Source organism: Euleptes europaea, chromosome 3 (assembly GCF_029931775.1).
Source record: "Euleptes europaea isolate rEulEur1 chromosome 3, rEulEur1.hap1, whole genome shotgun sequence".
Lineage (NCBI taxonomy): Eukaryota > Metazoa > Chordata > Lepidosauria > Squamata > Sphaerodactylidae > Euleptes > Euleptes europaea.
The window spans coordinates 3,739,774-3,754,143 of NC_079314.1; the positions used below are offsets into that span (position 1 = coordinate 3,739,774).

The 14,370-nt window shown below is 45.2% G+C and overlaps 1 protein-coding gene across 1 annotated transcript in view; it reads left to right on the forward strand.

Moving 5' to 3' along the window:
• HNRNPUL1 (heterogeneous nuclear ribonucleoprotein U like 1) overlaps positions 1 to 14,070 on the forward strand; it is a 47,416-nt gene extending 33,346 nt beyond the window's left edge. Inside the window, exons 13-16 of the mRNA XM_056846076.1 lie at positions 6,452 to 6,457; positions 10,297 to 10,547; positions 12,239 to 12,409; positions 13,920 to 14,070. Of these exons, the coding sequence (XP_056702054.1) occupies positions 6,452 to 6,457; positions 10,297 to 10,547; positions 12,239 to 12,409; positions 13,920 to 14,036 (545 nt within the window). The 3' untranslated portion in view covers positions 14,037 to 14,070. The remainder of the gene's footprint in view (positions 1 to 6,451; positions 6,458 to 10,296; positions 10,548 to 12,238; positions 12,410 to 13,919) is intronic.
• Positions 14,071 to 14,370: the final 300 nt, after the last annotated feature.

The window sequence follows — 14,370 nt, forward strand, 5'->3', positions numbered from 1 at the left end:
CAAGAACTTTGGCGTTCTCAAGTCTCAGGGCAGTCTCTGCCGTAATGCGCGGCAAAAGTTCTGTCTCCAGGAGTGAGAGTATGGGGTCGGGTTCCCCGCCCAGCAGAGGTTGTACTCGAACCGCCAGTGCGGGTGCCTCGGCTCCGAAGGTCGAGGTCAAAACTTGAGCCAAGGTGGCTACCGGGGTGTCCTTTGTACATTCCACAAGGAGAAGAGCGGTGCTAATAGCGACTCGCTTGGCCTCAGCCTGACAGCTGGCTGCATCCGGGATCAGGGAAAAACCCTCCGGTGGGGCTCCCGCCATGGTAGAAAGAGTTTCTCGAGAAATAAGATTATCCAAAAGTCCAGTTAATATTTGTAAATCCTCAGTCGCCAATCGGGCATCGTCCAGTAATTGATCCAAGTCCTGAAGATCTAGACGAGCATCAGTATCCTCCGACGTTAACATCCAGAGACGTCCTTTAAGAGATTGCCACTGTTCCTGTACCAGTCCCCTCAAGCGGCAAACCTCTCGGGTCGTCCGGAAAAGTTCAGCGATTAAGTCTTGTAACAGAGTAGGATCCTCAGAGAAGGGCTCCAGGGTGTAGATCACCTGGAGAGCTGCACAGCTCCCATCCAAGTGGCAGGCGAACCCCCCTGGGCTCCAGCCTGGCTAGTAGAATGGTGAAGAGAAGGAGATAGCTGTCATAATGTCAGCCCTTGGCCCACAGAACCAGAAAACACCACAAAGTCATATAGAGTCCAAACAGATGGCTTTTACTGGTCAATTAGGCATACAGTGCAAACGAATAAAATGACAGCTATGAGAGGCTCACTAGCTGGGAGATATTATAAGGCAGGAAAGGCGGGAGATTACACGTACAGGCTGAATACAGTTTCCCAGGAGCTGGGTTCCCAGGCCTAGGCATGCGACCTTGGGGGGCAGACAATACAACGCAGAGACAGAGGCAATAACGAAACCGAGATAGCAGCCTGACAAGTACCATCTATAGATGTTTTATACCAATTTTCTTTCACTTCTTGGGACACAGTATATTTCAGTTCAGAGGTACAGAGTTTTTCCCATGATTCCATAGTGACCATTTCACCGAAGTTTTGCATCCACTTGATCATATTGGTTTTCACTTGTTCTTCTGTGTCATATTTCAAGAGGAGTTTGTAAATTTTTCCTAGTAAGTGGATATCATTTTTAGATATTATCAGTTCGAATTCTGTCAATTCTCGAAATGGTCGAGGATATGAACAATCTTTTTGTAAATTAGACCTCAGTTGAAAATAGGTCAGCCAGTTGAGCTTTTGGAATTTTTCTTGGAGTTTGTTTAAACTTTTAATTTCTCCTTTGGGCTCTATCATATCGTTGTAGGTAAAGTGAACGGCCGTTTTCAGTTTAACGTTGTCATAGTAAGCTTCGATTGGAGACATTATAGATGGTGGAGAAGGACTAATTCTTTTTTTGTATTTATTCCATACTTTCAACATCGCCATTTTAGTGTCACAATCTTCTAATACTTTTTTCTTTTGAATTGTTGTTGTAGACTTTATGGAATCCTTGTCCAAAAACTTTATGGAATCCTTGTCCAAAGTCCACTCGTTCTAAAATAATGTGTCTGTTTTTGGGATATTTTATCCATTCTGCAATCCAAGTTAAACAGGCAGCATGATAGTATAGTTTAAGATTAGGCAATGCCAAATCACCTCTTTTCTTTTCATCTTGCAAGACTTTAAATCTAATTCTTGGCTTTTTCGCATTCCACACAAAACGATTAATTTGTTTTTGCCAGATTTCTATTATTCTATCTGGTATATAAATCGGAAGGAATTGAAACAGAAAGTTTAGTCTTGGGAGTACATTCATCTTTATCACTGATATCCTTCCCAACCAGGAAATATTCATTTTGGACCATGAACTCAGGTCCCTTTCTATTTCTCCCCAAGTTTTTAAGTAGTTTGACCTTAAAAGTGCCCCATTTTGTGATGATATATTAACACCCAGATATTTAACTGACTCCTTCGTAATTTGACATCCGGTGATTTCTTTAATATGCTTTTCTTCATCATTTATAGTATGAAAAGTCCGAATTTTTGTCTTTGCTTTATTCAATTTGTAACCGGAATACTTTGCAAATTCCGTAATATGGTGTTGAGCAAATGGAAGAGTTTGTTCTGGATTTTGACAGATTAACACAACATCATCTGCATAGCTTTTAATTTTGTGTTCTTCGTTTCCTACTATGAGACCTTTGATATTTGGATCATTTCTTATATAATTCACGAGAACCTCCATTGACAAATCAAAAAGAAGTGGAGAGAGTGGACACCCTTGTCTAGTGCCTTTGGTGATATTAAATTCTGTTGACAGACAACCGTTTATTAAAAGACGTGCCTTTTGAGCCGAGTATATTGTATTGAAAACCGTAAGAAGAGTGTCTCCACAGTTCATTTGTTGTAATGTTTTTGAAATAAAGTGCCAGGAGACATTGTCAAAGGCTTTTTCAGCGGCTAGAAAAATCATAGCAGTTTTTAGTGATTTTGACTTAATATATTTAATTGCACTGAGGACCAATCGTACATTATCTCTCATAAGTCTCTTTGGAATAAACCCGGTTTGATCTGGATGTACCAATTTGCTAATATATTTTTGAAGTCTTTTGGTGATTATAGAAACAAAGATTTTGTAATCATTGTTCAACAAAGAAATTGGTCTATATGCCTGAGGCAGATAAGGATCGGTACCTTCTTTTGGTATCAGGGATATATGTGCTTCTTGCCAAGATGGTGAAATCTTTCCGTGTTCAATTACCTCATTGTACAAGGATAATAGGTTAGGCGTTAGTTGTTGTTCAAAAAGCTTGTAGAATTGTGGTGTAATCCCATCTGGACCTGGTGCCTTGTCTAATTTCAAATTGTTTATGGCATCAACAATTTCTTGTGTTATCTTCTGGTTAAAACTCTCTTGCTCCTCTGATGATAACTTGGGTAATTGTGCATTTGATAAATAACTTATTAGCCCCTGTTCTTGCAAGTCATCCTTCATATAAAGTTGCTTGTAGTAATCAACAAATATTTTTTCAATTTCTCCCTGTTTGTTATAGGTTGTGCCATTAACTTTTGCGCCAATTATCTTTCTTTTCTTCTCTTGTTTTCGAAGTTGATTGGCTAAGAATCGACCAGGTTTATTTGCTCTTTCAAAGAATCTTTGCTTGGCATATTTAATTCTCATTTTGATTTCTTCCGTTTCAATCACCTCAATTTGATGTTTTGTCATCTTAATGTCGCGAAGAGTGGCTTTATCTGGTTTAATTTGAATTTTTTTCCAGTGTTCTTAGTTGTTCTAGGAGATCTTTAAGTTCCTTTTGTTTGTCTTTTCTGATTTTGGAATTTAGGGCTATCATTTTTCCTCGAATGAACGCTTTACTAGCATCCCATACGACGAAGTCAGACATCCCTGGGGTCTTATTTAAAGCGAAGAACTCTTTTACGTCACGTTTACACTATTCAAGTATCTGTTTTCTCCGCAATAATTGGTCATTCAGCCGCCATCTCCTAATTCCTGGTCTTCCTCGTATCACAGTCAATTCAATTGGGTTGTGATCTGACAATATTCTGGGTGCGATCTGTATCCTGTCCACACTTGTTATCATAGATCTAGAAATCCAACACATATCAATCCTGGAATGTGATCCGTGACGGTTTGAATAAAATGTAAAGTCTTTTGTTCTTGGGTTTTTTGTTCGCCATACATCAATTAAGTTGAATTCTTTCATAAATTTAAAGACATTCTTCGGTAACTTTCCAGATGTACTGTTGTGGGATTTATCAATCATTGGATTTATGACCGCATTAAAATCTCCTAAAAGTATAATTTCTCCTTGATGGCAATCTGCAAGATACTTAAACAATATTTCGTAAAAACTTTCTTTTGCTGCGTTTGGGGCATATATGTGTACTAATGTGAAACAGATTCCATCTAGGCCATGAAGAATTAAGATTTGGTATCGTCCATCTGGGTCAGCTATGTGACTCTTAACAGTTAGAATATTCTCATTGATATAAGTGACTAGACCTCTCTTCTTCACTTGGGCCGATGCAAGAAAGGGGGTCCCAAGGTGATTCGTCTGTAGTATTTTCTCATGTTCTTTTTTACTATGTGTTTCTTGAAGACAGACAATATCTTTCTTTTGCTTCTTTAAATTATGAAAAACTCTCTTTCTTTTATTGGGAGACCGTTAATATTCAATGATACAATTTGTAAATGGCTCATGTTGGGTTGAAGATCGAATTTGCAGCGCTGCTGCTTGGTCTTGTAATCTTCCTACAACGCTGCTGCTTGGTCTAGTTTGTCTCCTTCAAAAGTTTTCTTATGTTTCTGTAGTTCTCGTTTTTCAAGAGGTTGCTTTGTGTCTTTTTGAGTCAGTTGGGAATTACTGGAACTTGCTTCCGGGGTGTCTTCCGAGTCTTTCGGGACAGAGTCTTCTGATGTTTTTAGTTCCTCGAGCAATTCTTCAGCTTGAGAATGATTATGAACTGTTTTTTTCCCTTGTGGCAGTGAAATTTCTAAAGAATATGGGATGAGCCAGCGAAACCTAATTTGTCTCTTTATCAGTTCTTGTTTTAACTCGTACTCTTTCCTTTTGGTTAAGATACTTCCTGGAAGATCAGATAAAATCTGTATTGAATTCTCTTCCCAAACCAGGGGATCATCTCTTTGTGTCCTGAGCAACAGATCTCTAGTTCTTTTATGAACAAATCTCACCAATATATCTCTAGGTTTGTTGTACTTAGTTGCATAAGATGAATTTATTCTGTAACAGTATTCCAGCAGGGTGTCGTCATCAGATTCGTAGTTTTCATGAAGTAATGTTCTGATGTCTGACTCCAAACTAGTTTTCCCGAATCGTTCAGGAATCCCACGAAATTTAATATTTTTATCTCTAAACTTCACTTCGTGTGCATCAGCTTTAACTGACAGATCTCGAATTAATTTGGATTGTTCTGAGAGTTCTGTAGTATGTTGCGTTACTGAAGTCTCTATGTCTTCTTGTTTCTGTTTGATTTTGATAATTTCTTGAGAATTAAGTTCAAGCTTTTCTTCAACTTTTGTGATACTTTGAAGCACCTTCTGCTCAGAATCTTGGATTGACTTCTGTAGAGAGGTTTTCATATCCAGTATCATCTCTTGAGTACGCAAAAAAAATCTTGACTTTCTTTGGCCATAACCAGTCTTTTTTCCTGTGGATTCTCTGATGTGGGCTTAAATTTTGCAACGTCAACCTCTTGCTCTTCTTCTTCAAAATCCTCAAACTCTTCTAAAAACTTCTTTTGTTGTTTGCCTTTCAATTTCTGAATTTTGCCGGTGTGCAAAACTAGTAAATCTTTTCCTCATAGTAATTAAAAACCTACGAAAGTATCAATTCAAATCTCATACAGTTAAAGTTGTTATCCTCTTCACCCTCCCAACCACACAATTAAAAAGAGTAAATAAAATAATAAAAAAGTATATCTAAGTATAACAGTTATTTTCTTAGTGGTGGAATCAGTAAGCTAATTAAGTTCAGATAATAATTCAGTTTATACAGTCAGTTGATATGCCTTAAAGGATAAAATTAGTTGGAATGTTTATCAAATAATGGTTTTAAAGAGTTCAAAAAATGACTGTGGAATAAAAAATTTTCAAGGATACGTTTGGTTCAGTTGATAGTTTGTTCCAAAGTTCCAAAATTCATTAATTACCACTGGGATTGCTGTTGTGCAAAGCTGGTGAATCTTTTCCTCATACTAATTAAAAACTTGAATAAATATTAATTCAAGTCTCACACACTTAGAAATGTTGTCCTCCTCACCCTCCCCAACCATGCAATATAATAAAGATTAATAAGGGAATACGTCAAAACATAACAATTATTTTCCAAATGGTAAAATCAATAAACCGAATAAATTCAATTAATAATTCAATTTTGTAAAGTCAGTTGATGTACCTTAAAAGCTAAAATTAATTGCAGTCTTTGTTTGTCAGTTAATCAATAATATTAAAATATTCTAATAATGGTTAAAAAAATTAAAAAAATTATTCACCAATATATTTAGTTCAATTAATAACTTGATCCAAAGTTCATTGATTAGTGCTGTTACTGGTGCTATAGTTTGTGATTAAAAGTTACATTAAAATAATAAAAAGCTTCTTCAGTTGATTTCTTGTTGTTATAATAGCAAACAGGGACATCAATTTTGATGTGGAGATGGGAGGGCAATGGAGGTTAAAAAAAAAAAAGGAGAGAGAAACAACTGTAATTAATCCAAATACCACTGGACGGCAGCAAAGCGTTTTTATGGCTTCCTCAGTGTGAAGAAATGAATGTAACTCTTAAGCAAATCGACTCCATTTTGTTGAGCTCTGTTTAAAGTCTAAATTGTTTATTGGAAAAGCAAAAAATAATGGTAAAAAAAATAGCAGGTGGGGGTGCGGAGCTAAATCCAGTAACAAGGCGAAGGGCTGTGGGGGGGGGTAAGAAGAAACAGAGACGAAAGGCTGATGTCTGAAGAGATTCTGGCCGGAGATCCCCTGTAACTCCACGTTATAATCAGCTGGCCAGTGCCGCCACCGCCGCTCTGGCTCCTATGGCCCGCTCTGCTCCTGTCAGTCCGCCCGCTTCCGGGTGGACCAGCAGTTCAGAGCAGCCGCACAGAGACCATGATGGATGTCGTGTCGCATGGGTAGTTTATGCTGAGATCTCTGCCGCACCCACCCTGCAAAGTTGAGCCTCAGGGAAGAGCAATTCCCCCCCCCTCTTCTCTACTCTGCTTGTTCTGCCGTCTTCGCTCACACGCAGCCCCTTTTAGCACATATTAAGAGTTTAAATTGCTTGCTTGGTAAGTTCTAAGTTTATTAAAACTTATGGGTTGTTTTTGTAAGAGTTATTAATGAGTTCTTAAAAAACGGAAGGGGGGGAAGGAAAGTTTAGACAGAGGGCCACCATGGTCTCAGTAGACTCACCCCCAGCTGCTTCCTTCGTCACCAGACGCTGTAAAACGGCATTTTGCTGGCAGTTGGACCCCTGAAAAAAAATCGGGGGGGCTTTATGGAGAATTTTTCCTGTTTGGCCCGCTCTCCCCAAGCCTGGGGGGGGCCCTCCACGGAAGCGGTTGGGAACCCGCGAAAAAGATCGCGTCTGGCAAGCTCAGTCTCCGCCGGAAGTGGGATCTTAGCTCCTGCATGTAGACTAGGGGAGCTTGGCCTGTTGGTTCGTGGTTTGAGCTTGCCCACTGGTCTGGGATCTTACACTTGATGGCAGACCAGTGGGCAGGCTCAAACCACGAACCAACAGGCCAAGCCCCCCTAGTCTACTTGCAGGAGCTACAGACTTGCAACCGCCCGGGCCTTGGCCGCGCAGCACCTCAGCCAGGCACAGTTGATGGATAAAGCCCGGTATGATGTTGGCACGAAAGCCCGCCAGTTAACGGAAGGAACCTACGTATTGGTGAAGGGCCGGGTCTTCGGCCCTGAAGAGAAAAATCCCTGGAAAGGGCCTTACCTGATACATCGAGTGGTGGGTCCCTTTACCTATGACATACAGTGTGGGAAGAACCAGCGGCAGTGTAAACGCTTGCACATTGATGATTTAAAAGAGTGGGTCGTTCGAGCCGAGGACACCAGGACCTGTCTCTTGGAAGAAGACCCCCTCGACTTGTCTGATGGAGACCTACCGTGGGGGCTGTCACAACCAGAGGAGATGCTGCCAAAGATAGCAACCACCCTCTCTCAGATGCAGCAACAATTGCTACACCTGGTACATTCCCTACCCCCGGTCTTCTCAACAACCCCTGGCCGAATTCAAGGCGTGGAACATGCAATCCGCACCCAGGAGGGCGAAGTGGCATGCGTACCCTGGAGGCCCGTGCCTCGGCAACGCTGGGAAGCAGTGGAACAAGAGGTACAGAAAATGCTACAACTAGGGGTAGTAGAACCGTCAAATAGCATCTGGGGAAGCCCAGTCGTATTGGTCCAAAACCAGACGGGAGCATACGATTCTGCGTGGACTATCAAGCCATGAACAAATTGGCCCAGTTCAACGCGTACTCCATGCCGCTAGCAGACCTCTTGATTGACCAGTTGGGCACCACCCAATTCCTATCCGCTTTAGATTTGACCAAGGGCTATTGGCAGATCCCCATGCGGCCGGAACATAAAGAAAAGACCGCTTTCGCCTCGCCCTTGGGGTTATACCAATTCACAATGATGCTCTTTGGGTTACACGGAGCCGCGGCGACCTTCCAGCGAATGGTCGACCAAGTGTTAGCCCAGTGTCAGGGATTTGCATTGGCCTACATCGATGACATTGTCATCTTTAGCGCGACCTGGGAAGAGCCCCTCCAACATTTAACGAAAGTCCTACGAGCACTACACCAAGCCGGTCTCAAGGTAAACCCAACCAAGAGTCACCCGGGGTTTCGCGAGATCCGATACTTAGGGTATATAGTGGGCCAGGGTACCCTACGACTCTTGCTGGAAAAAGTAATGTCTCTGGAACGAGCCCCAACCCCACACAACAAGAAACAACTCCGCCGATTCCTCGGCCTGGTGGGGTATTGTAGCAAGTTTATTCCACATTTCGGCAGCCGTTCTAGCCCCTTAAAGGACTGCCTGCGGAAGGTCCATCCCGACACTCTTCGCTGGACCCCCCAGGTCTCTAGGGCATTCCACGACCTGAAGGGCGCCCTGTCCCAAAATCCAGTCCTCAGGAATCCCGACTTCTCCAAGCCGTTCACGGTTCACACGGATGCCTCGGCTTCGGGACTAGGAGCGGTGCTCACCCAGGACCACGAGGGGAATGAACATCCCATGCTGTTCCTCAGTCGTAAACTCCAACCGGCCGAACGGCTCTACGCCACTATAGAAAAGGAAACATTGGCAGTTAAGTGGGCCATCGGTGCGCTCCAATATTACCTGGATGACAATCATTTCACGTTAGTAACGGATCACAAGCCTCTCCTCTGGATTCACAGGATGAAGGATCACAATCCGAGGGTCTTGCAATGGTACCTGGCCCTACTGCCATTTTCCTTTGATATCCAACATCTCCCCGGCGCGTGCACCTTCCGGCGGACTACATGTTGCACGTCTTTGAGGTTCCCAGGGAACCCCCAGTCACATCTTTTAGAGGGTGTGTGTGTCCGGAGACGGGGCTCCCACCCCGCTCCCCGGACCTTGCAGCCGGCTCCCCGCCTTCCCCCCAGACCGCGGCCTCACCCAACGCCTGTCCCTCTTCCGTTGCAGGGACTCAGTGGAAAAGGGGGCGAAGGAGGCGCGCCAACTCCCTCGCAGCAACCGGAGTGGGCCGCAGATCCGACGCCGGCGACCACGGAGCGGCGCGGAGTACTCTCGCCGCAGCGCCGGCTCGGGCGGGGGAGGGACAGCCCGCCCAACAGCTGACCCCCGGGCGGGCCCGCACTCGGACGGGCTGCGCCCTGCAGCCCGGGCCAGGGCAGAAGCTGCCGGCTGATGAGGCCGGCGATTTGGGCGACTTCCGGGTGGAGGGTTGGGGGGCCGGGGCCGAGAAACCTCCTCACTGGCTGGGAGGATAAAAGGGGGAAGAGAGGGAACCACCGGAGAGAATACAGAGGCCAGCATCTGCTGGGGCTACAGGCTCGAAGGCACACTGGCTGATTCGGGAGGAGAGACCAGCTCTGACTCTCCTTCCAACTGGTCTGAGGCGGAAGAAGTCGTCTCAGCCCCCTCCTCCTCACAGCCAGCGACTAGGGAACCCGCGTGTGGCACGCCCCTGCGTGACAGAAACAATGCTTGAAGCGGCTTTGTGTTAGCCATAGCTAAGCGTTGTTAGGTTGATGCCAAGCAGGGAATGGTTAAGGCCATCTCTTTGTGTCTCTAGCAAGGGTGACATTCATGAATGTCTCAGTGAATCAGACCGGGGCATCCCTGTGCAAAGGCAAGGAACTGAGGTTGGCACTTAGCGCTAAACGTGGTCCAGCATGACATCCACCCTGAGTCCGGCTTTGGCTGGGATAGAGGGTGGGATAAAAATCTAAATATAAATAAAATTACATCCATCCGGTGCTAGGAATGTGGTTCCCACTCTGGCAGCATGCTTCTACCCTCTACTTGCTCTGAGACTTTAGGGTGAGGCCCAGCTGATGGGGACACAAGGTTTTCCAGAGTTAAGGACAGATGGGGAAAAGCTTGGGTAGGGGGAGACAGGGAAAGCGAGGAGACAGGGATAGCTCAGTAGTGTTTGAAACATGACTTCAGTTTCCACGCTCCTAACTGTGGCTTCTTCAATGTAGGTTTCAGCAGGGGTGGCAGCTACAGCCAGAGCCGCTGGGGAAGTGGGAACCGAGAAAGCAACAACAACAACAGCAGCAGCAGCGTCAACAGCCGGGGCAACTACAACCGCAACAACCAGCAGCCCAGCAGCTACAGCCCATCTCGGAACCAGAACCCCTATAAGAGCAACAGCAGCACGGTCGCCCCTGCTCCTCCGGCGCCTGCCCCAGCCACTAATGCCCCTCCCAGTTCTTACAACCCAGGGCCACAGGTGGGTGCTGGAGTGGGGTGTCTGGGGCAAGGCCAGTTCTTTGCGGGAAATACAAAAGATGTCTGAACTGGCTTCTCTCTGTTGCTCCCTCCTTAAGCGTGTGCAATTGCTCTTTCATAACTCCCTTGTGCAAAGGACAGCTGGGCTGTGGTCCAGTATGGTGTGGTGGTTAAGAGCGGTGGTTTGGAGCGGTGGATTCTGATCTGAAGAACCGGGTTTGATTCCCCACTCTTCCACATGAGTGGCGGACTCTAATCTGGTGAACTGGGTTGGTTTCCCCACTCCTACACACGAAGCCAGCTGGGTGACCTTGGGCTACTCACCAAACTCTCAGCCTCACCTACCTCACAGGGTGTCTGCTGTGGGGAGGGGAAGGGAAGGTAATTGTAAGCTGGTTTGAGTCTTCCTTAAGTGGTAGAGAAAGTCAGCATTTAAAAAACAACTCTTCTTCATTTGCCCTGTCTGCATTTTAGAAAGCAACTCTGTATAGCAGCTCATAGGTTTATGTGGGTTTATTGTGTGTGGGGGGGTTTTAAGCCAGAAGGGGCTTGGGCTTACATGAGTCTGGCTGAGATGAAGGGCACATCTGCGCAACAAGCTTAAACCAGCTTAGTCATTCCTTCTTGGAGAAGTCTAAGGGTGTGCGTGTTGGAACTCTCTTGGCAGAACTCTCAGCACCTTCACCAAAATCTTTGCAAGGGGAAGTTACAGCAGCTGTTAAAAAACAGGTACTCCTTCCTGGAAGAGGAGGTGGTGGTTGTTTTAGTGGGGCTTTTAGGAAAGGAGATGGAGAGCCTTCTTTCTGCAGACAGTTTGAAGATCCTTCGATGTGGCTGGGGAGGAGGGATAGCTGTGTCCCATATGTTAAAAAATATGTGTGAGGTGTAGCTGCAGCACATTTGTGGCTCAAGCATGAGCAGGCGGTGCCGCGGTCGTTGCAAGGCAAAAGTGACTATTCCATAATGCCTGTGGGGACCAAGAGGTTTTAATTCATCCCAGATATTAGACTAGTGGATCTTTTTGGTCCCAAGCAGTCCCTAGCCTAGTAGTGTTCATAGGGCATACATAGCTTCTCCCTCTTTTTCTTTTTGAAACACTTAGACTATATAGCTTAGAAAGAAGGCAGTTAAACGGAGATATGAAAAGAGGTCTATAGAATTATGCATGGTATGGAGAGAGTGGACAGGGAGAAGCTTTTCACCCTCTCTCATAATACCAGAGTGCGGGGTCATCTGCTAAAGCTGGAGGGTGAGAGATTCAAAATTGGTAAAAGGAAGTATTTCTTCACACAGCACATAGTTAAATTGTGGAACTCCATGCCCCAGATGTGGTGATGACTGCCAACTTGGAAGGCTTTAAGAGGGGAGTGGACATGTTCATGGAGGAGAGGGCTATCCATGGCTACTAGTCAAAATAAATACTAGTCATGATGCATACCTATTCTCTAGGGTCAGAGGAGCATGCCTATTATAGTAGGTGCTGGGGAACACAGGCAGGATAATGCTGCTGCAGTCATCTTGTTTGTGGGCTTCCTAGAGGCACCTGGTTGGCCACCATGTGAACAGACGGCTAGACTTGATGGGCCTTGGTCTGATCCAGCATGGTTTTTCTTATGTTCTTTTAAAATTAAGTTTTTAAAAAATCTGGGTGTGGAATTCATTTTTCCCTTCTTCACTCTCTTCCCTCCCCAGCAAAGCTACACCCAGCCCTACAACCCGCCATCCAGCTACAACCAAGGTGGTTATGCTCCGAGTTACAACTATGGGAGTTACAGTGGTTACAGCCAAAGCTACAGCCAGCCCCCACCTCCTCCTCCGGCCCAGCCGACCTACAATCAGCCCAACTACAACCAGTACCAACAGGTAGGCAGGCAGAAAGTGACCAGCCCAGATCGAACAAGGAATGCTTTGTAGAAGGTCTGGGGGAATGTTAATCTTCACTCAACACGTAGTTCACTTATGGAACTCCCTGCCCCAGGATGTGGTGATGGCTGCCAACTTGGAAGGCTTTAAGAGGGGAGTGGACATGTTCATGGAGCATAGGGCTATCTATGGCTGCTAATCAAAATGAATACTAGTCATGATGCATACCTATTCTCTCCAGGAGGAGCATGCCTATTATGTAAGGTGCATTGGAACACAGGCAGGATGCTGCTGCTGAGGTCGTCTTGTTTGTGGGCTTCCTGGAGGCACCTGGTTGACCACTGTGTGAACAGACTGCTGGACTTGATGAGCCTTGGTCTGATCCAGCATGGCTTTTCTTATATTTGCCTGTTTACTGGGGTAGTTATTTGTGGCTGTCGCAGGCCACAAAAGTAATGGGATTGTGTTGTTTTCCTTGAGGGACAAGGGTTGGGCTGGGAAGAACTGGCTTTAAATACCTGCTTAGCTATAAAATTCATTGGGTGGTAGTGTTGTTAGCTTTCAAAAGAACTGCTTGCAGACACAAGTCAGAGGTGGTTTTGGAGGGGGAGAACTTGGCAGCACTTCGTGTCTGTCGTAGTTTTCCAGTTACCCATTACGTTAAATCGGGCCCCAATATGGTGCCTATGGGGGCCATGGTGCACCCTAACACCTTTTCTGGTGCCTGCAAGGTGCTTTTAGAAAGTAGGTGGGACCAAATGGGGCTTTTGCCCAATGAGGCTTCTGCTTGGCCACTGGAGACTTGATTGGATGTGCAAGTTTTCAAAAATGTTGATTTGGCCACAGTTGCCACACAGCACAAGGATTTTAACTATGATTGAAGGTAAGCTGCAGCAGCCATTTTGTGGCTGGCTGTGCCTCCTGAAGTGTCTGCGCCCATACGCAGACACCAAAGGTGTCTACAGGCTCAAAAAGGTTGGGAACCTGTCAGAATCAGGCGTTTACCTGTAGCATCCCATAAGCAAACCCACTCAGGCCGGTGTTCCTGAAGCAGTATACTTTATTAGGAGCAAAAAGGTAAATATAAGAACTGACTGTATAGAAACAGAGGAAGGCTGCTAATAACCACAATAGGGAAAGCTCTAGCTTAAAAGCACTTTAGCTACTAGAGGAAAACACAATGAGGTAAACCTGAGATAAGAATTCTCATGAAGCGTAGACCAAACAATTAGGCACCTGCAGAAAGGGAAGTATACACAGTAGTTACAGGCATGTGAACCAAGGTTGCTTGACACGGAGCCAGAGCCAGGCCTGAACCAGCAATGGTCTGACAGAGTCATGTCAAGGGATCAGGCCTGAACCAGCAAAGGCCAGTCAGGACCCCTATCTTAAACCCTGATTAAAGGTGTGTATGAATGTGCTGATGAATTGGTAGTTGGGGGGGGGGAGTGTTGAAGCTCGTTGGTTGATGCTTACATCCACAATTCTGAATCCTTTGCTTCCCCTGCAGTATGCCCAGCAGTGGAACCAGTACTATCAAAACCAGAGCCAGTGGCCCCCGTACTATGGCAGCTACGACTATGGAAGCTACACGGGCACCTCGCAGGGTGGCTCTAGTGCCCAGTGATGGCCATCTGGTCCTTGGAGAGAGCAGCTCGCTGCGTCACATATGACATTTCGGACTGTCTTGGGACACTGGAGGGAAGTTCTTTTGGCCCTTGTCTCCTCTCTGTAGTTCTTGAGGGTAGCTGTGTTTTGACCTGTACAGCTAAAGGCATGCTTCCTTCCCTTCGCTCCATCCCCCATGAGGAAGTTACCTTTCTTTCTTTCTTTCTTTCTTTCTTTCTTTCTTTCTTTCTTTCTTTCTTTCTTTCTTTCTTTCTTTCTTTCTTTCTTTCTTTCTTTCTTTCTTTCTTTCTTTCTTTCTTTCTTTCTTTCTTTCTTTCTTTCTCCTTGATGAA